At 36.9% G+C, this 21,478-nt stretch overlaps 4 protein-coding genes across 7 annotated transcripts; 2 read left to right on the top strand and 2 right to left on the bottom strand.

Moving 5' to 3' along the window:
- The first annotated feature begins 1,180 nt into the window (after nucleotides 1–1,180).
- Nucleotides 1,181–6,544, top strand: LOC109161410 (filament-like plant protein 7). 3 transcript variants are annotated; one of them, XM_019309794.1, is made up of 7 exons: nucleotides 1,181–1,266; nucleotides 1,370–1,481; nucleotides 1,684–1,831; nucleotides 1,955–4,193; nucleotides 4,288–4,348; nucleotides 4,435–4,974; nucleotides 6,532–6,544. In XM_019309794.1, the coding sequence occupies exons 2-6, from the start codon at nucleotides 1,383–1,385 to the stop codon at nucleotides 4,927–4,929; spliced, it is 3,042 nt and encodes a 1,013-aa protein (XP_019165339.1). In that variant the 5' UTR covers nucleotides 1,181–1,266; nucleotides 1,370–1,382; the 3' UTR covers nucleotides 4,930–4,974; nucleotides 6,532–6,544. The 3 variants fall into 3 exon arrangements, with proteins under 3 accessions (XP_019165339.1, XP_019165338.1, XP_019165340.1); XM_019309795.1 differs by lacking the exons at nucleotides 1,181–1,266; nucleotides 6,532–6,544 and having other exon boundaries at nucleotides 1,955–2,755; nucleotides 2,789–4,193; nucleotides 4,435–5,080; XM_019309793.1 differs by lacking the exons at nucleotides 1,181–1,266; nucleotides 6,532–6,544 and having other exon boundaries at nucleotides 1,345–1,481; nucleotides 4,435–5,080.
- Nucleotides 4,892–7,889, bottom strand: LOC109161412 (O-acyltransferase WSD1-like). The gene is made up of 6 exons (XM_019309798.1): nucleotides 7,017–7,889; nucleotides 6,229–6,301; nucleotides 6,054–6,121; nucleotides 5,755–5,967; nucleotides 5,359–5,496; nucleotides 4,892–5,278 (listed from the first exon to the last, which is right to left on the bottom strand). Exons 1-6 carry the CDS (start codon nucleotides 7,764–7,766, stop codon nucleotides 5,123–5,125), a joined length of 1,398 nt encoding a protein of 465 aa, XP_019165343.1. The 5' UTR covers nucleotides 7,767–7,889; the 3' UTR covers nucleotides 4,892–5,122.
- Nucleotides 7,890–10,696: 2,807 nt separating this feature from the next.
- LOC109161415 (40S ribosomal protein S16-like) lies at nucleotides 10,697–11,411 on the bottom strand. Its single transcript, XM_019309803.1, has one exon. The coding sequence runs from the start codon at nucleotides 11,328–11,330 to the stop codon at nucleotides 10,893–10,895; it is 438 nt and encodes a 145-aa protein (XP_019165348.1). The 5' UTR covers nucleotides 11,331–11,411; the 3' UTR covers nucleotides 10,697–10,892.
- A 1,886-nt stretch (nucleotides 11,412–13,297) lies between these two features.
- On the top strand, nucleotides 13,298–17,827 carry LOC109161411 (E3 ubiquitin-protein ligase MBR2-like). Of its 2 annotated transcripts, none has more exons than XM_019309796.1 (7): nucleotides 13,298–13,613; nucleotides 14,265–14,359; nucleotides 14,435–16,249; nucleotides 16,718–16,768; nucleotides 17,002–17,097; nucleotides 17,177–17,320; nucleotides 17,409–17,827. In XM_019309796.1, the coding sequence occupies exons 3-7, from the start codon at nucleotides 14,603–14,605 to the stop codon at nucleotides 17,538–17,540; spliced, it is 2,070 nt and encodes a 689-aa protein (XP_019165341.1). In that variant the 5' UTR covers nucleotides 13,298–13,613; nucleotides 14,265–14,359; nucleotides 14,435–14,602; the 3' UTR covers nucleotides 17,541–17,827. The 2 variants fall into 2 exon arrangements, with proteins under 2 accessions (XP_019165341.1, XP_019165342.1); XM_019309797.1 differs by having other exon boundaries at nucleotides 14,552–16,249; nucleotides 17,409–17,582.
- Nucleotides 17,828–21,478: the final 3,651 nt, after the last annotated feature.

Raw genomic sequence — 21,478 nt, 5'->3', positions numbered from 1 at the left:
AGAGACAAAATAAGAGTGCAGTATTAAATAGAGTCGGGCCCAAAATAGTGAGCATGCTTTCAATTTCAAGAACGGCGCGTACAATGGGCAGAGGTGCCAAATCCATGGAGCGTGGGCGTCACCACGCACTCACGCACCACGCACTCACGCAGGCATGCTGTGAGTCTGTGACGCTCTGGTCAATCATCGTCATCGTCAGAAGTATCAATTCTTTCTCCATAGACATTTCACCACGATTTCTCTCAACCTTTTGGCATTTTAGCCATTTTTTTACCGCCCTTTAGCGAAATGACACTGACCCACTGCTCTCCTGCTTTACGACTGTCGGTGGAATGACTAAATTTCCTGAGGATTTTATTTAAGACTCTCCATTCATTCTCGCCCTGAAACAGTATACAAAATTTTCTGGGTTGCAGCGACGCCGCCGGCATTATATTCGCCAAGGCGGCGGCTTCAATCTTCTCTGATAGTGATACTGAGTGGCTGCATGATTGCCACAGTGAGTATATTCGCACCTTTCTGTCTATTTTCTTTCTTATTGAGTATTTATTCAGCTGAAGTTGGTATTTTTTTTCACTGTTTTTTGGTTTGCTTTTAAAATGATCAGTTTGATTTCTTCCTTTTTTCATTGTAGTTTGATAGAACTTGCTCGTGATCATGATCAGTCTGTTACACTGTATATCTACTGTCTAATATCTTTCTCATTTCTGGGTGTTTTAGAAATCTGCTTATCTCTACTGAAATCAAGTCTGGTTTCACAGTGTAGCTAGTATTGGTAAAGGGTAGGGAGTGGGGAGTATGGGGATTGCGTACAAAAATTAGTAGTAAGCTGCATTAGCAAGGAGTGGGGAGCAGCTTATTTGCTTTCTTAGATTGAGGCATTGAGCCGGTCCTGTCAGTTATGGATAACTTATGCTGATTTATGTCTTTTGCCGGTTAGAGTCACCTGCGGGTTACCATCGTAATCCAAAAAAAAAAAGAAATCTTTTTCAACCAAAGTAGTTTTTTCGATAAGTTTTTGAGAAAGTCATTTTGCATGTAATACGCTATCTAACATCTAATTTACCAAACATCTTTCTACAATTAGATAATATTATCAACTAGTCAAACCTACTAATACAATCAGCTAACAGCTATTTACCAAACATTCCCAATATGTAATGTTTTCTGATATGTTCAGGTCATAAGCATAACATTATTTGTTAGATTATAAGTTTCACCTCAGCCAGTCTTGTCCAAGAAGTGGATGTCCTAGCAGAAGTGTGGGTAAACTTGGCTTAATAAGCTATAATTTGGATATTTGAGACCTTGACATTGTCATTGAATCATTGGAATGATCACGGACAACCCCGGTTTTGATATTTTACAGCAAACAGTAGACCATGGACCAGAAGAATTGGCTGTGGAGGAAAAAGTCCTCAGAGAAAAGAATAATTGCAAATGACAAAGCTGATCTTTCCGTTAAAGACAACGATGAGGAGGTACATATATCATGTTTTTACCTTACTCGAGCCTATCTGTGTAAAATGTTGTTGGCCTTTTGACATTTGACATGAAATTGTATCCAAAACCTCATAGATAGTTGATTATGATATGATTTTAACTGATACTCTTAAATGTCACTTCTTAAGATATGAGATTTGTCTTAGATTGAAGGAAGCTTTGTTGAATTTTTGGGTTCAGGTTCAGATCCTTCAGAATGAAAAGGAAAAAGTTCTGGAGGAATCGGTTAGAAGCCTCGATGAGAAGTTAGCATCTGCTCTCGATGAGTGCAACGCTAAAGATGAATTAGTCACAAAGTTCACAAAAATGGCGGAAGAAGCCATTGCAGGTCATAACTGCATTTCTTTGTTTATTCATGTTGTATTGATGATTCTTTCACTTTTTTTTTTTTTTCCGTTCGTTTCTGCAAAGTCCTTCCAACTAACTTTTGAGTAATTGATGCAAAATTTAGCTCACAAGAAAGCGGAGGCTGAAATTATGTGTTTGAAGGAAGAGTTAGAAGAATCTACAAAGCAGAGAGAGGCTGCAAATGGAAGGCTAACTCACCTCAACAGTGCATTGAAGGATTGTATGCAGAAATTAACTTTCACCAGAGAAGAAACGGATCAAAGAGTTTGTGATGCTGTAATGAGGACCTCAGAAGAGTTCGAGAAGGCCCATAATATGTTGGAGGACAAGTTGGTAGAAACAAATAAGAAGGTTACGAATTTAACCGTCGAGAATTCTCATCTTAGTAAGGTTCTCCTCGTGAAAGGAAAGATAATTGAGGATCTTACCGAAAGCAATTCTCAGGCAGAAGCAGAATTGAATGCTCTGATGTCAAGATTAGATTCTGCAGAAAAAGAAAATGCTTTTTTAAGGTACGAATTCCGGATGCTCGAGACAGAGCTTCATAACCGAAATGAGGAGATGGAGTTTATTCGCCGCTCTGCAGACACCTCACATAAGCAACAGCTAGAAAATGTGAAGAAAATCAAGAGGCTGGAAGCAGAAACTCAAAGGCTTCGTGTTCTGGTGAGAAAACGGATGCCTGGGCAAAGTCAGTCTGTTTTGACAAAATTGAAGAAAGAAATTGAATTGGAGGAAAGAAATCGGATTGAGACAAGGAGAAACACGAATCCCACCTACCTAGGAAACAACGATCCCGACATTCTCAGGAAAGAGATAAGTTTCTTGGTGGAAAATCTTTGCAATGTGGAAGAAGAAAACAAAAATTTGAAACTAGTTTTAGCACAGAAAGGACATTCTGGAATTGTGTTCCCTCTAACAGTTCCAAAATCAACTCAAGCTTGGGATCAACCCGAAGAGCTTTCTAGAGCTAAGGGTTCTAAAGAGCTCGCTGTTTATGGACCTATATCAAATGATATCTCCTCCATATCGAGCCATGAAATGAAGAAGGAGCATGAAAGTGTTTCTTCTGAATCTTGGGCTTGTGCTTTGATATCTGAACTAGAGCATTTCAAGAATCATAAGGACCAGAAGAGTAACTCTGAACAGAAAACGATTGGAGTTTCAGAGATGAGGCTAATGGATGATTTTGTCGAAATGGAAAAACTAGCAATAGTAGCAATGGATGCCCCACTCGGGAGTTCCCAAGCTTCTCCAGAAGTGACTCTTACATTATCAGATGAGCATGAGAATCATGTGGACTCGACAGGTAAAGAATTGGTTCAAGTAAAACAAGGAGATCTCGGTGACTTGGGCCAGGAAAAAGGGAAAGGCGACTGGATTGAACCTGTTCTGAAGGTAATCATTGAGCAAAGCAGTGTTTCAAAACGAGACTTTTATGAACTTCTAGAAGACGTCAGAGTGGCTTGGCATAACCTCAACTTTCCACACACCAGCGAAGGTAACAAGTCAGTAAGCTCAATGCAGCCTATTAGCGGCTATCTTGCTTGGAGGTCTCCAGTAACATCTCCAAAAGCAGATTCAATCAGCAGCCCTGTTATCAACTCATCTGTTTCAAAAATTGTTGAGCTGGTCACGAGATTTTCAGAGGGCTGTAATATGGTGGAGACAGAAACTCGGGAGCCAATAATAGCAAACGACTATTTGCTTCATGTTTTCAGGTGGAGAAATCCCGAGCTTAAAACTGTATTGCAGCAATTCCTGCATATATGCTGCAGTCTGCTGGATGGAAAAATTAATTTCGTAGAGTTTTCTGTGGGACTGACTGCCACATTGGATTGGATTATGAACAACTGTATGTGTTATCAAGGTTCTAGTATTAGAGACGAGTTTATAAAGCATTTTGGCCCAAGAGGATTAGGAACTGCAACTGATACAAGAGCCTTGCAAGATTTTATGTTTGAAATGGAGAAGATTCATTCCATTATTCAAGCAGAAAATGAAGGCTTGAAGGCTGAGTTGAATGTGTCAAGATCCTCACAGAAAGATCTCGAAGACAAGAACGAAGCCTTGGCAAGTGATCTTCAACAATCACAACGAAGCATTGAAAGTCTACACACTGAAATTGAAACTTTAAAAGAATCTAACAGAATGATGGAGGATATGATCGAGAATCAGAAGTCAATAAATGAAGACCTTGATACACAGCTTACCGTGAACAGAGTTAAATTGAACGAATCCCTCCTAAAGATGTCTTCGCTTGAGGTTGAACTTGAGGATAAAAGTCACTGTTTTGAAGACCTCGAAGGAACATGTCTTGAGCTCCAACTTCAACTCGAAAGGTATAATGATTTTCGGTATTTAATTTTGCGTGTTACCATTTGCTAGCATAAGTGAATCATTGTATCATCTAAGAACTGAATCTCTGATGGGCAGCATTAACAGCACCAAGATTCCAGATGAGAACATGGAAAAAGAACGACAGATACAGCAGACTGTGAGTTTCTTGTTTTGTTTAAGGTTGTCATGCATCGACTTCAGAATTGGTTAAGATAAATTTTTTTTTTTTTTTCAAATTGGCAGGGTTGGGAGATAACAGCTGCTTCTATGAAGTTGGCAGAGTGCCAAGAGACTATCCTAAACCTCGGGAGGCAGCTAAAGGCACTGACTTTATCGGAGGAAGAGCCAGTAGTTGTTGACAGACAATTATGTCCCTCCCCTTCCAACAATAAGGCTGTGAAGCACCATGTATCTCTACTTGATCAAATGCTATTTGAGGATGGAACTAAAAAGGGAACACTTAAATCTCCCACGAAAAAAGATGCCTTGAACATCCCCATCGCAGATACACTTTCTGTTGCCCAGCCTAACAGTTGCAATGCAATTTGCGCTTCCAAAGTCACACCTTCTGGATCATATCGTGGCTTGAATAACGGATCTAAAAATGCAAAACCGGGCACTTTGGTTATCTTGTCAGGCAGGAAGCAGGGAGGAGGGATGGGGTTTCTGAGAAAGCTATTGCTTAGGAAGAAGAAGAAAGGAAGCCACAAGAAAACGTCCTATTCCTTAGCAGTTTAAGGCTTGGCAACAAAGAAGGTTTTGACTCTCAATTTCATTGAGAGTGTACATAGTCTCCAATTTGGCATGTAATGTTTTCAGACGGCTTTAATAATTTGCCTTGTACAACTAGCAGTGCGTTTATGCATTATTGCTTTATATGTTTATAGTACCAAGTGGTCTTCGAGTGTGGTTTCTTCGTTAGATGCTTCTTTCAGTTTCGATGATAGATTTTTGCAGCTTCTTTCATTCCCTGCAAGGTCTGTTCAAAGCAACCGGCCAGGACTTTTGGATCAGGTATGATGTCTTTCGCGACCAAGATTTGCATGTCAATCTTCCCTGCATAGCTAACCATGTGCATTGTGATTGCCTGCATAATTTGTCAGGTGTGAGAGTTCCAGCAACAAGGAAAGAAGAAGAAGAAGAAGAGCGTGTTCTTGAGAGACTCACATGAGGTAAGCTTGTTGAAGTTACTCTAAGGTTATCAATGGGATTGCCTGCAATAGTGACCTGCTCTCGAGGGCCAATCACATTCGAGATTGTAAAGGTCGTGTTGCACACAATCCGGTAGCTAAGCGAGCTCGCAATCTACACACCAAAGCCAGAAAACAACACTTGAAAATGGCAGCCATTTGAGCATGTCAAGATATTGAGACTTCTGTTTTCTATTTTCCAGTTTCCGGAAATTTCCAGTTAGTAAACGACCCCTTAGTGTTCTGCTTAGTTTTAGTCTGGCATATTCTTTTGGCTTGCTTAGTTTTTGTATTTTCCTTGTTGTGAATAAACATCAAAGCTTACCGCTCTTACATCAAATTCACTCACATCGCAAAAAATGAAAAAACTTACCTTTGCCCCTAAGGAGGACATGACCAAATCCCCCAGTTTGTAAGAGCAGAGGGCTTCTAATGACAGTTTCTTCTTGTCAATCATTGCTTTTGCCCTCTTCACAAACTGGAGAGGATCCTTCACACCCTTGTGATAATTTATAGGTAACAGAATGATACCAAATTTGTTTCCCCACCGCGATCCCGACTCGCCATTCATCAGTTTGGTCATTTCCTGAGCATAAACACACCAAACATTCACTTCAAAGTTTACAATACTTAAGTCTTGAGAGTGGAGAAGATTGGAAAGGGCATATATACTTGCAGTCCAGCTTGTGGTCTTAGATTTACCATGGCAACACCAGTTATGCTCAGACCTTCCTGCAGAGCTACAAGGAATATTTGTTGTTTTTTTTGGGAAAAAAATATTTGATTTTATAGAGCCATTATTAATCTATTTATGTGTTAATATACAAGAGATCTTGCATGGTTTTACCTCGGGACGAACGCATTTCCAGGTACCTGGACATCCCACATGATATGATTCCGAACAGAACATCGTTAATGGTCTGGACCATTGGTTCACCAAAATTAATGTTGGGATGAGCCCATATAAAAACATAAGTCTCAATCAAAGTTATATCTCTAATTTATGTTCATATTTTTAGTGCTAAATCATTTTGTACATTGTATTTTTAAAGTTGTACTATATAATTTTTTGAACAAAAATCTTTCTATTGTTATAACTTTCATTATCTTTTTTATTATATTTAAAGATGTTTGAGCCTATTGAGCCGAGCCGATTCCTTAATGTATATTCATGCGTGTTATTTATTTTCTATGCACGATGTGCAAAAATATAAGTTCAATATTTATATTTTTAAAAAATAATTAACAAATCATTACTAATTAAAATCTATATGAAATTAATTTTATTTATTATATTAATCTAATATATAATGTCTACAAATATTATTATCATTTAAGAAATATAAGAAAATATATGATGGATGCATGTGCAAGGTAACAATAATGAAAAGAATAACAGAAGTTATAACGATGAGGATATTTTGGTTCAAAAATTTATATCGTACAACTCTAAAAATGCGTACAAAGTGATTAGCACTATGTTTTTAGATTTTAGATAATGAATATTTGAGTGGAAGTTATAAATATAAAATATTATAAATTTCACAATGAAATTTTATTTTTAAAATTAGTAAATATTTTATGTAAATTACAGTAAGGAGAGGAATTGTATCCAACGGGTAAGAAGAATCTTACAGCATCAGGGACCGCTCTTTTGACCGTCTTGATGTCCTCAAGGATGAAGGTGGCGCTGGCCAACTTCCGGGGCCAAAGCTCCACCCCAGCTCCGCCGCTCAACGCCGTCCGCTTATCCTTCAGCCACAGGATCCTAAGCACAAACTTCAAAACATACACCGTCGTGTACCATAGTACCTTAAAAAACCTCATAATGCTCCAACTCCGTTTCCCTCTCCGGCGATAATCCGACGAAGTTCCCAAACCGTCAATGAGCGGCGGCTGATCGGGATCATCCGCCCTCCGGCAACACGACAGGAACATGGACATGAGCGAAACCCCGTCGCCCAGCGAGTGGTGGAGGCGAAGGACGGCGCAGTTGTGAGCCATGAGGAGATGGAACTCCCAGAGCGGCTTATCGCTGGCGAGCGGCGAGGAGACGGCGAGGTCGGCGAGGAAGTCGTTGACGCAGTCCTCGTCGGAGACGGCGGGGTCATCGCTGAGGCGTCGGCGGTGCACGACGATGTGGTCGTCGACGTTGACATGAGCGACTCTACGCCACCGTTCACGGCCGCGAGCGTCTCTGATCATGACGCTAACGAACCTGGGGTGTTTCATCAGTATGGAGTTTGTTATCACTGTTTTAACGGCGTCAATGTCCACCGGATTCTTGCACGCCACCAGGCAGTTGATAACTTGGGTGGTCCCCGGCTGGGAGAACAGGCGGCTGCTCGGCGTCAGCGGTTCATCTCTCTCGAATCCACCATTCATATTTAGGTAGAAGAAATGAAGATCTGAGAAAGAGAAATGGATGAGTGCGTATTTGTATTGGTTAATGCTTCCTTTAACCAATGGTCCAATGCAGACTTGGAGTATTGGTTGTCCGGTGCGGTCAATGCACACTTCGAGTATTGGTTAATGCTTCCTTTAATCTTACAAGTACGGTGTTTCGTATGTACTGGTTACTCACCTGTATTGCATCTTTCAGTCTTTCCTTTTGTGTATAAAATCAACTGAGAAATGCGATCACGTGGTTATGTGTATGGCTTTTAACAAACCGAATATGAAGGAACAAGGTTTTTGGAGTCTTCATATTCATGGTTTTGAAAATCTGTTTGCAGGGACGGAGGTAAGTGTATGTTTAGGGGGGCCTTGGCCCCCCTCCCCCATCCCAAAATTTTTTAATATTATATATGTATTAAATTTTTTTAAAAAAATATTATATAGAATTTTAAAATTTTGTTGTTTTTTCAAAATATTTGGCCCCTCTCCACTTAATTAATCTTACAGGTAAAGTTATAAATTTTTTCATCTTCTCAACTTTTTCAGTTCTCTCCTATTTCAAATTATGTATTCCATATATTGTTGACTCACATTCAAATTAAATTTCATTTAACCTACTTACTAGTTTCTCTGCGTAGAACCATGCATATATGCGGCATATACGTTATAATAAGATAATTTGTCATTAACAAAATCTATGCATATTTTCAAGTTAATTTTTATTTTTTATTTTTATTTATAACTACTTGTTTGGTTAATTTTTGTTTCATATTCTATTGTTTATCTTAAATAATTGTTTTGTTTGATTCTAAATCATGGATATCAAGTGCATTTGTTTGATTAATTATGTAAATTTGTGGTTGTGTGATAAATTTTGTATTTAATTTAAAATGCATAATAATGTAACAATTGTGTAGTATATGTATTTGAGAAAACAATTGCTATTATGTTATGTTGTGAAGAAGGTTTTTCAAGAAATAATCAATAGTCTTTTAAAACATGCGTGAATGTTTTCATTCTTTCAACCGTACAATGCAAAGTAATGTGCATTGAAAAGCATATTGCAAAATAATTTAATATAGATTCAATTATAAATAATTTATTCTAAACTTTATTGAATTTGTAATGTAATGATTATTTTGAGATATGTTAACGAGATATCAATGTATTTAATTTAGTACTTCAATCGTAGTTCGGCCCCCCGCATTGTTCCGTCCTGGCTCCGTTCCTGTCTGTTTGTATTGATTTATTAAACATTCATTGATGCATGTTCGTTAACATGTTTGAACGTGTAAATTAACAAACATGTTCATTAATGTTTGCAAACACATTCAGAATTAATAACCAAACACATGAAAAACTCTTAAACAAAACTTATGAAACACTTGGACAAAACGTGAAAACAGAACTTGTGAAAATGGCTTTCAAAGATGATTTTTCTATTGACTTAAGTCATCTCCAACCCAAAATATCAATCAATTATGCACCAAATTTTACACCAAAATGAATATTTCCAACACCATTCATACACCAACTTTTATGTAATCTCCAATCTACTTAAACCAAATCCTATTCATACACTTAATTTTATTTACTTTAAATATTTTAATATAATCTAAAATATAGTTTTAAAATTTTAAAATAAATAATAATATTTTAAAATAGAATTTATTTTTATGCATTTTTATTTTTATTTATTTTATAGTCAATATTAATCTTATTTTAAATATCTCAATGAGATCTTTAAATCTTTATATAATTTATTTCTAATAATACAAAATTAAAAAAAAAAACAATTAGCAAAAAGATTTTAAAATGCTGTTTACACCAAAATGGATGCAAATCCATGGCATGTAAAGCATGACATTGCAAGTTCGCATCAATCATAGAACAAGCAAAACACTACAAACACAGCCTATCACTTCAATCAAGTTTGATTAAATCAGACATCAAAAAAACACAACAATGCAGCAACTGCAGAATAAGCCCTTTATGAGCAGATTGATTAGCTTGTGAAAGCAAGATAGTTCAACAATCAAGAACAAGCAAAAGCTTGCAACATCACTCTCACTGTATCAAGCTAGGATCCTCAGTGTTTCTAGTGAGGAGTCAAAAAATTATTGGCAATGGACAATAGAAAAAGCAAGCAAGCAAGGATTTGATAATCAAACAAGGATATGCAAACAACTGAAACACAAAACACACCTAGTAATATATACTTGTACACACCTGATAATACAGACTTGTATAAAGAAGACAAGGATGTTGGTTTTAAAAATGCATAATATCTAATAGCCAAGTTCAGCTGTGGGGGAGTTGGAAAAATTACTGCAAAAACTATTCAGTATAAAACAAAAGAGGCAAGCAAGCAATAATTTGATTATCAATCTGGGATATGTAAACAACTGAAACACAGCATAATACTAGCAATATAGACATGTATACTAGCAATGATTTTTGGTAAAAAGAAAACATGTAGTATCTAAAAGCCAAGCCGGGGGGAATCAGAACTTGGAATATCAGCCTGGATGAGCTGAAATCTTATATTCATGGTGGATGATACACTCTGAAGAAAGATGACATGAAAAATATGCACAACTGTGTATCACAGACAGACCACAAATCTTCAGAACAGACCTCCAACATAACATCATAAGAAACAACAGGGAAACTCAGGACAAAGCTCACATCATCAGTGTCCTTTGACTCCCTTCATATAGATAAAACACCCCAAACAACTACAGCCTATTCAAGCATTCAACACTATAAAATTTCCAGGAGTAGCCCACAGATTTTAAGGTTTCTTCGGGTAAAGAAACCCAAACAGAACTATCCACTGATTCATATATATATATAATATACACACACTGTATTAAAAGCTTTTAACTAAAGAAAGCTCAATACTGCAAAATTCAAACTTTCAAATAAGACATTTTAATATTTCTACCTCACGCAAAGCTCAAGGTCGATGAAAACCGTCTCATGTAGTCATTTCAGACAAGAGTAAACTAATACAGAGCATCAAAATACCGAATAATTAAACAAAAAACATGAAAATTCTGATAATAATAACCATAATACTTTCGGTATATAAAGCAGAACTGTGTTGAGCAATTAACGGTAGGACTTCTGGAACCTGGCACGAGCACCACGACCTCCGAACTTCTTTGGCTCGCAGCGCCTTGGATCAGCAACAAGCAAGGTCCTGTCGTAGCGAACGAGGATATCCTTGATCTCCTTCTTCGACTGCTCGTCCACGTACTTCTGGTAGAACGCGACGAGGGCCTTGGCAATGGACTGACGGATGGCGTAGATCTGAGAGGTGTGACCTCCGCCCTTGACGCGGATGCGCATGTCCACGCCGGCGAAACGGTGTCGGCCCAATAGGAGGATGGGCTCGAACGCCTTGTAGCGGAGAATCTCGGGCTGGATCAGCTCGATTGGAACGCCGTTGATCTTGATGAGTCCACGGCCGCGCTTGCAGTGAGTCACGGCAACCGCCGTCTTCTTACGACCGAAGCATTGAACTGATTCTACCGGTGCTGCCGCCATTCTGGTGGTTCTCCTCTGTCGCGGGGAATAGAGAAACCCTACTCTGCAACCTGCTAACCTGCGTACAGAAACTTCACGCTTCGCGCTAGGGTTTTTAGGAAGTTTAAGAGGTACCAGGTGGGCCAAATTTAAGCACTTATTGGGCTAGGCTTATTAGTCTTTGGGTAGGCCCATAATGTTCTGATTCTGATGCAACAATTTATTTGTGGTCCATTATTTGTATTGTGTCATAATAATGCACAAACTTATAAAATTTATACAACTCTAGTTAACTTAAAGAGAATATTGTAATCAACTCATTGCTAGTTGCAACTTGGGTTATAAGTGTCAAGGCAATTTTTTTTTTATAACATATGTTAATTGTTGTATAAATACACTTCATTTATACATATATAATAGTAATAAAAGTTCTAAAAATTTGGAAAATGGTCAAATAAACCCTTGAATTTTTACTCAAAAGGTCAATTAGACCCTTAAATATTCAAAAGTTACAATTAAACTCATAAACATATTATTTTGAAGCATTGAAGCCCAATACCCGATAACAAAACACTAGTGATCGTAACCGGCAATTTATATCCTACACCACGGCGCGCGTTGCACTATGCGCCCAGATGCAAAACGACGTCGTTTTAATTTTATTTTTTTATTTTTTTTGAAATTTCCCGCCCCAGTGAATGGCAGTAGTTTTTTCTTTAAAAAAAAACCCGTTGTTCAAGAATGTACATAATGTTATACTAGAATACACATAACTGTATACATGAATGTACATAATTATCTAACAAAATATACATACTCTTTTTAAAAGATAATACACATAATCTAACATAATACATAATAAACATAAACTTTTAACATAATACACATCAACTATTAACATAATACACACAAGTTTTCTGATTCGGATATACATAATTGTACAAGAAGAATGTACATAATTGTATAAAAAATGTACATAACTGTATGAACCAATACACATAACTGTATGAACAAATACAGATAACTGTGTGAACAAATACACATAGTCCCAGCAACTTCCTACCGCGCCTCCCAAAACGACCCCAAAACGACGTCGTTTTGGGAGGCGCGCGGCGCACAGTGCTATGTGCGCCGTGGTGTAGGGTATAACGATTGATCGTAACCGGTCGCGTTTGGTCTGTCTTCTCCAACAAAGGAGAAGGCAACGCCATGGGAGAAGTCGACCAAGTTGGTCTCATTTTTTTATGAAGGAAAAAGCATACCAAACACAACTGGTAACAGTCGTTGGTACTTTGTCGCAAGAAATTGGTTGGAGGTTTGTGTAGAATCCTAGTGACATGTAAATACAAGTCACCAACCGGTTTATGTGCTTCAACACTCCAAATTAACTTGTCTATGTGTTTAACTGCATCTTTTGAATGTTTAATGATCTAATTGACTTAAAATTCAGGAGTCTATTTGACACTCTTTTTCTAAAAATCGTTGTAGTTAACTATACACTAACACTTATTTTGCACAATAAACCCGAATCTAACTTGACCCATAGGCCATAGCGCGTTAATTTTTTAAGACTTACACCTAACCCGTTATCAATTATCACCCAAAAAATCCAATATAGACAAGATGGATTCAGATGAATATTTACGGACACATTGAAATTGTCTATCCCTAAGTTTAAGAGTTATATTAAGTATACTGTCAAATTTTACTCCTTCAAATTTACTTTACAATTACAATGTGATGGGAGTTAATAAGTTATTTTCTTCATGTGAATTTCTGTAAAAGTGTTTATATCAAAATTTTAAATTTAGAAGTAAAAGTTAGAATAGGAAATGGGAGTAAATATGGTAATTTCCTAACTAATTTAAAAGTAAAAGTTAGAATAGGAAATGGGAGTAAATATGGTAATTTCCTAACTTTAATTATGGTTTATGGCATGTTGAGTCAGGAACACAGGATAATTGACGCAGACTAAGAAACAAAACAAAACAAAAAAAGAAACCAAGCACGGATCAAGTTAACAAATACTCCGAATTTTTCTTGGGACTCCGTAGTCCGTTCTCTACGTATCTACGCCACCGTCCCCACTGCCCACTCACCGCACTCCCGTCTTCTCTCTAGAGAGGAGGTCGTCCATAGAGGCATCCTTGCTGTAGTCCACGCTATCCATCTTTGCCCCGCCGGCCTGCCGCTCCTCTGTTTTTTTCCGCCGGAACGAAAGCCGTTCATCCAAGCTGTGCGCCCAGGAAGTGAACTGGATTTTTGAGAAACCGAGACCGATCCTCTTCTCCAATAGCTCATCGGGTTTTTTCTCTTGACCCGTATCACTTATTTCGTTAATTGTCTGAAAAATCAGTTTGTGATCATTGTTTTCTGAAAGTAATTTAATGCTGTTCATCTTTAGTGGAGTAATATACAGCTGCTTATGTGATATGATCTCCAGTACTCAAAAGTTGTGGTCTTATAGTTTTAAATACCTTAGCGTTTTAGTTTTTAGGATCTGAGAATTCTATTACTGGTACAATACAAATTTGTTGCTGGATAATATCTAATTTTATTTTTTTAATTTAATAAAAAATTCTGCTTTGTATATAATGCAAATTTTGATTGGGTGATATCAAGGATTTGACTTTTCTTGGCCTGTTGAAGAAATCCTCGTTCCAGTTCCACTAGTTCATTTGATTATACTGAATTTTATAATATTCAAACTAAAGTGATATATGTCTATGCTGAGGAAGGGAGGAGTATTGATGTTTTGATCATAATAATTTTCTTGTGTGTGGTTTCTTGCTGGCAAAACATGTTCATAAAAGCTAAACTTATATGTTCTTTCTAATTATTCGGATTGTAGTTTGATATGGGTACTGATGTGATAGGAATGGAGGTTTACCAGAGTTTCTAGTTTCCTAATGTGCTATATTGTGAAGTCTTTTGTGTGTTTCATTTCATAAACAGTTGAAATCTTCAATTGGACTCATGGAAGCATATTTGATGAGGGTCGAGATGGAAGCCTTCTGATTCTCGTTTCTTGAAGAAATTCATCTGTAAAAGTAAGAAGTTGTTGCCTTTTATTTCCCTTCAATCTGGTTGGTCCCAATGCTTTCTAATCTATGTTGTGAATTCAGATTCCCAAGAGTCGCACTACAACTTAATGCTGTTAGGATATTAAGTGGTCCAGATGCAATGGGAAGAAGTAATTGAATTTTTTTTTTTTTTTTTCTGAAACTATTAATCTTATCCAGGGGTGTTTATCTAGTAACTGTTCTATAAACCACACAAATTCTTGAGATAACATGCCAGATCCAGTTGAGAATCAATTATCAAATCCAGGCATGAATGCTCCTAGTTTCAGTGATTGGGATCCAGGTGAGTCCAATTCATCTCGAAATGTACATAGCCATGTCCATGGGAGTAATTTGGAAGTAAGGCATGGTTGGTCTTCATCGTCAAGCAATTATGTTGTAGCTGATCCAATGTCTGAGGAACGAGAATTTGACTCTTCCAGTGGTCTCCTTCACGAGAACTGTAGCAATGTTTATGGTGGCAGTCACCCAATTGGCAGAACTATTACGCATCATTCTAGTTCTAATTGCAGCCATGGGAATGTTAGTTTAAGTGGTCCATATCACAATTTCAGTGGCCCACAGGTCACAAGAACATGTGCACCTCTTGGTCGTAATAAGGCAGTTGGATCAGAAACCGACCTTCTTCCTGCTTTTGCTTCTTCTGATAATGGAGGTACCTCTTCATACAATTCTGGTGATTTGATGGGAAACCATGATAATGATTCAGATTCTTCTTTGGGCACCTGGGGTTTTGCCTGCAAGCGGAAGGCCCTTGAAGTTAGCTCTGAAAAGTTGTGTGCAGGTGGAAGTTCGAGCTCCAATCCCCGAGCTGAGAACATTACACTGCACAATGTTCCTTCTCATTATAATGCTTCTAGCAGCTTAAATATATTTTTGCCCTCCAATGCTGGTGTCTCGGAACAAGCCAATTCAAGAAATGGAATTAGTAGAAGATTATCAGCTGGTGATGAATTCCCACCTTCAAGTGTTAACGGGATTGCAGAGAGCTCTACAAGAAACTTTCATGCAACCGAGAACATTGCAAATCCAGAATCAGTTTCATTTGGCTTACCACCAATTGGAGCTACTGTAGGGCCTTCTGATGCTATCACTACCAATGTGCCGCCCAGACATTTCTCTATAACTAGTTCTTCAGACTTGAGGCATCCATTATCACTAACAATGAATTCAAGTAACTCTGCAAATCAGCCTCCTTCAATGGCATCTACTAGTCCTCAAAGGAGTGCACGTTCGATTCCCTGGAATGGATCTCGTGATTCAAGAAGTGGCAATTGTGCAAGTTCTAGTTCACGTTCCGCAGAAAGTAGTGCTACAGTTCGAGATGAAACTAGCTTTAGAAGCTCCTTTAGAAATAATGGTGCGCGTGTTAGGTATTTCTCTGCTACTGAGACAAGAAATCTGGTACAGGATGCTGATAACTGGAATTCAGATATTCTAATCTCCTCTCAAAACCAACCTTCTGGTTCTGGAATTGGCCCCAGCTCTAGTTCACAGACATTTCCCACAACCTGGGATACTAATCAGAACCCAACTACTAGCACTAGCAGCCATCAAAGATTGTCAGATTATCCTTGGAGTTTTTCCCTACCTGCAGGATCTGATCCAGGAAGCCAGGATGGAGGTCATCTTTTACTGCCATCATGGGCGAGTACTTCCTCAGATGATCCATTTTCACCACTGCCCTGGGCTAGTACTTCGACAGAGGAGCCAGTGATGTCATCCAGACCCCGCAGGAGGGGTAATCGCCAACCATATCTTCGGTCAACTATGACATCAGAGGTTTCAGGTGACAATCATGGTCCATGGCGTGCATTAGCTTCTGATTTTGAGGGCAGACACAGAGTGGCATCTGAGGTTTGCTTTCAGTTTATGTTTTTTTTAAAAAAATTTATACTTCAAAGTTTTCTTTGGGTGCACGTATGCTCTTGGGAGGGATGTAAAACTGAATATTTTTAGATAGACATTCTGTTCTTCATAGATGCAAATATCACTCCGAATATAGGTTTCTATGCAACTTATATTTATTCAAAACATGGAGAGAAGTAACTAGAGAAAAGTATCTTATTCTCTCAAGATTCAGTCACAAATGACTTTTTTGTTTTCCCTCCAAATTGCAATACTTTTGACCTGTTAACAAATGCTATAAGTTTAAACCTAATTTTGCACCTTACTTTCAACTGTTATGGATCTTCTTGTGATTAGTCTTCTTGATCCTTATACTGAACTATTCTGATTTATTAAGTACTGCCTTTTGTTTTTGGAGCTAAATGTTAAACAATCTTGTAAATACTGATTTAATTTGTTGCCACCTGACTTCAACAGATTCGTGAAGTACTTAATGCTATGCGAAGATCTGAGAACTTCCAGCCTGAGGTTTTACTTTATTTTCTATTTTGAATCTAAATTAGTTTGAGCTTTCACTTGCTTACATTGGCCAACCATCACATTATGTGAGGTTGGCATCATTTGAAGTTGGAAACCGTTTTCACAATGCAATCATGGCAAATGAAAACCCGAGAGCTCAATTTTGCTGGAAGGTTTAGGATTACGTGTGATTTGATACTCACTTCTTGCATCATGTTAAACATTTAGTAATTATTTTTCAGGATTACACAGTGTTCAATCCGTTTATCAACGGGGTTGGTGACTCACACGATAGGCATAGAGAGATGAGGCTTGATGTGGTTAACATGTCTTATGAGGTGGAATACTACTATCCACTTACCATATCCCGAGTTTCTACCTCTGACATCTTCTTACTATAATGCCATCGTGTATCAGGAATTGCTGGCACTGGAAGAACGCATAGGGAATGTGAACACGGGATTGAGTGAGGCCACCATTCTGGGATCTATGAAACAGCGGAAATATGATTCTTTCTGTGGAGGATTATCATCCGACTTGGAGCCATGTTGTATATGTCGGGTGAGATTCATCTCTATGTTTCCCGCTAACATAACTCCATTGTCAATCAATCGGGGTTTCACTCATTCGATTCGTTCTTCTTTTCCAGGAGGAATATGTAACTGCAGATGACATTGGGATATTAGGGTGTGGACATGAGTTCCATACAGATTGCATTAAACAGTGGCTAATGCTCAAGAATCTATGTCCAATCTGCAAGACAACTGGCTTGGAAACCTGACATGCTGGCACTTCATTCTGAATTCATATACCTACCACCTCCCCAACCCCCCCCCCCCCCCAACCCACCCAAAAAAGAAAAGAAAAATGAAAAAAAAAAAAAAAATTCAAGTCTCATGTGGAGAAGACTGTCTATACTATGCATGCAGTCTGAAACATCTTTTCTTATTTCTCAAGGGATTGGAGAATGGGAAATAAACATTTGCTGGACTAATGTTTCCTATTAAACTGTTTAGCAGCAATAATTTTTTAGTTTTGATGATTCCTAAGTCTTCCTTTGTTTATTTATACCTATCTGTATGTGGATTGGTTGGTTTTACCGTCTCATATGAAACATATACTACATTTTAACAAAAATTTAATATTTTATTTCTAGAAAAAGTATTACATGTGTTATGTGACGGTTTCAAATAATCTTGTATGCATTTTTGTTTATTTGGATAGAATGTTTGGTAAAAGAAATAATTCATGTCACTTAACTTTTAGTTTTTTTTTTTTTTTTTTTTTTTTTTTTTTGTTTGTTTTAAAAAAAAATATTATTGTTTGTTCTATACTTTCTTTAAGTGTTGCAGTCCTAAGAGTTAATACCGCACCACCAGGATTCGATCATATGGCATTCCCTCAAGGGGAGCTATAGATGTGCCATCTAAGCACAAGGTGCTTGGCATTCTCCTTTTGGTCTTAGTATTATTAAAACACGATTAATTTTATTTTTCGTCAATAAACCATTTAAATGTCTTTAAAAAAATTCGATCTATTTAGTTTTAAGTGTTAATTTTTTTATTTAAATTTTATCGTCATAGATTTGTATGTGTTTTTTTTTTCAAAACAATTTAGTTGATTCTAGTATTATTATGACATAAGAGCATTCCCATCAATGATTTTTGGGTGATTTTTGAGAAGACCAATCATATGTGAAAGAGAGAAAAACACCAACTATGGAAAAAGCTTCTGATGATTTGCGTGAGCCGTGAGCGCAACCCATGCGTCCGGCGGACGCGTTATTTCCTTTCATTTTTTTTTTCTTGTCCCTATAAAAACTCCTAAAAAACACAACTATTGACAATGACTCAAATTTAGGGATGACAATTCTATCTGCACCTTATGAGTTCCCTGCATCCTCGCCCTTACGGGTTTTAAAATATCCGCACAATATAAGTAAAGGGTGCGGGTGTGGAGGATTTTGTATACCCGCGCGGCTGCGGGGGCAGGGGCGGGGGAGGTATCCCCGCCCTGCACTCGCACCCGCATTTATATACACACACTTTTGTTATCTAGTATTCATTTATTATATAAGTTTATGTATATTTTATAATTAAAAATGTATAATGAATTAAACTTCTTTATGAACTAGTGCCTTAGAGATTCAATTGAGTTATCATCTCATTGTATTAGTTTTTTTGTTTATGAAAATTGAATAGGAACAACACAAATAACATAATGAGTAAACATTTAATACAATTTATACTACCAACACAATTTTAGTTCCAATTAAGGACTAACTTCATTGGTTCTTATTAAATTTTATTATTATTATGTTCAAACATATAAATAAATCCATGTTATAAACTGATAATTAGAATTAAAGTGTATACTTTTTATTTGATTTAAGTGCAATATTAATAATTAGAGTTGTGTATTATTTACGCTCGCAAAATTCTCGCAGAATTAGGGATGGCAACGGGGCGGGGCGGGGACGGGGAGTATACTCCCCATCCCCGTCCCCGCGACCCCGACCCCATCCCCGTCCCCGTCCCCGTCCCCGCCACGGGGAATCCCCATCCCCGGTCAACCCAAAGTCAATGTGTGAAAGTAATGTAATTTTTTAAAATAAAAAACAAAAAAAATAAAATCCATAGTCAATATATTCTAATAATCTAATTAGTCCAATATATACACATTCAATATTCACAATGCATGCAATGTAATCAATATTGAATATATTCCAAATTTCAATTCATCCAATATATACATTTTTTTTTTTTGAATGTCATCCAATATATACATAGTGTTTGAATAGTTAAATAATATTGAGTGTGTTTTAAATTTTAATTTTAAAATCTAATAAAGTTAATTAACTAAATAACTAATAATCTAATTCCTAATTCCAAATATAATATATAATATATAATATATATTTTTTAATTTTCGGGAACGGGGCGGGGTATCCCGTCCCCGACGGGGAATTTAAAAAGTTCCCCGTCTCCGTCTTCAATCCCCGAAATTTTTCCCCGTCCCCAACAGGGACGAGACACATTGCCATCCCTACACAAAAACAAATATAAAATAAGAATTTCATTACCCGCATAGGTATAAATGCGAGTGCGAATAGTGGATTAAGAATGCGGGGCGGAGATATATCTCCGCACCCACGGCTGACGCGCCTCATTGCCATTCCTAGGTAGAATGCTCTAGTTTGTGAAATGTTTAAAATATGGTTTGTTTTCTAAAAAGTTCTAAAACATAGTACATTTTTGTAAGTTTTTCATAATAGGTGGGCCCACGTAGTTGCATGTACAGACGTTATGCCATGGAACCGTGTTCACCATTCATGGTGAACACGGTTCTAACGGTGTTAGTACACCGTTATCTTTTTCTTTTTTTTTTTTTAATTAATTGCGTGACTTTTCTTCTTTATTTTCACATTTTGCGGTTTCACTTTAATTTGAGGTGAACAAAGATTTCGGACATTCATAAATTATGAATTCATGCCTGCACATTCACTTTGGAACCATGCCTACACATTCCCGTCCGAAATCACGGACATTCATAAATTATGAATCCATGGCTGCACATTCACTTTGGAACCATGCCTACACATTCACTTTGGAACCATGAGATTATGAATTTTCTGTTATAAGATTATGAATTTTCTGTTATGAGATTATGAATTTTCAGTTATGAGATTATGAATTTTCTGTTATGCGATTATGAATTTTCTGTTATGAGATTATGAATTTTCATTACATTCATAATTTCGGACATTCATAAATTATGAATTCATGCCTGCACATTCACTTTGGAACCATGCCTACATATTCCCGTCCGAAATCACGGACATTCATAAATTATGAATCCATGCATGTACATTCACTTTGGAACCATGCCTACACATTCACTTTGGAACCATGAGATTATGAATTTTCTGTTATAAGATTATGAATTTTCTGTTATGAAATTATGAATTTTCAGTTGTGAGATTATGAATTTTCTGTTATGCGATTATGAATTTTCTGTTATGAGATTATGAATTTTCAAAAAATTCATAATCTCATAACAGAAAATTCATAATTTGATCAAACGCGCGCGTTAACTTCACATCCGCGAAATTTTTTTTGACCTAAAAACGACGTCGTTTTGCCTTGTGTTCACCATTCTCGGTGAACACGATTCCATGGCATAATTTGCGGTTGCATGTATGCCACGTAGATTAGTAGGAGGGAGTGGGCCCATTTTCGTTTGTATACGTCGTGGGGCCGATTGACAGATCAGAAGTTGGCAACGGGTGACCTGAAATTGTGAACAAAGGCTAACAAATTAGGATTTTTTATTTTTTTTTTGGTTTTTATTTTTAATATGGAGTAGTAATTATAATTATTAAATTAATATTCACTCAAACTAAAGCTCCAAATGAAGTATAATAACAATGATAATGGAAATGATCTTTTTTGGAAAAAGCACCATAGAGACACATGCTAAGACAGCTAAAAAAATTAATGTTAAAAGTTATTTATTTACGCGTAAAGATTAATAATGTGTTAATTTGCGTTGAGTATAATAATTTAAAAAGTTTGTATATATATATATATATATATATATATATATATATATATATATATATATATATATGATGTATTTGGTATGATCTGGATCGATATGATAGATTTCATCAAAATAACAAATTTATCTTTTAATCATCAATTATATTGTTATATTGTA

This window comes from Ipomoea nil, unplaced genomic scaffold, assembly GCF_001879475.1.
Source record: "Ipomoea nil cultivar Tokyo-kokei standard unplaced genomic scaffold, Asagao_1.1 scaffold2922, whole genome shotgun sequence".
Classification (NCBI taxonomy): domain Eukaryota; kingdom Viridiplantae; phylum Streptophyta; class Magnoliopsida; order Solanales; family Convolvulaceae; genus Ipomoea; species Ipomoea nil.
Note: the sequence above shows the minus strand (reverse complement) of the source record. Positions and strands in the feature narration are given on the sequence as shown.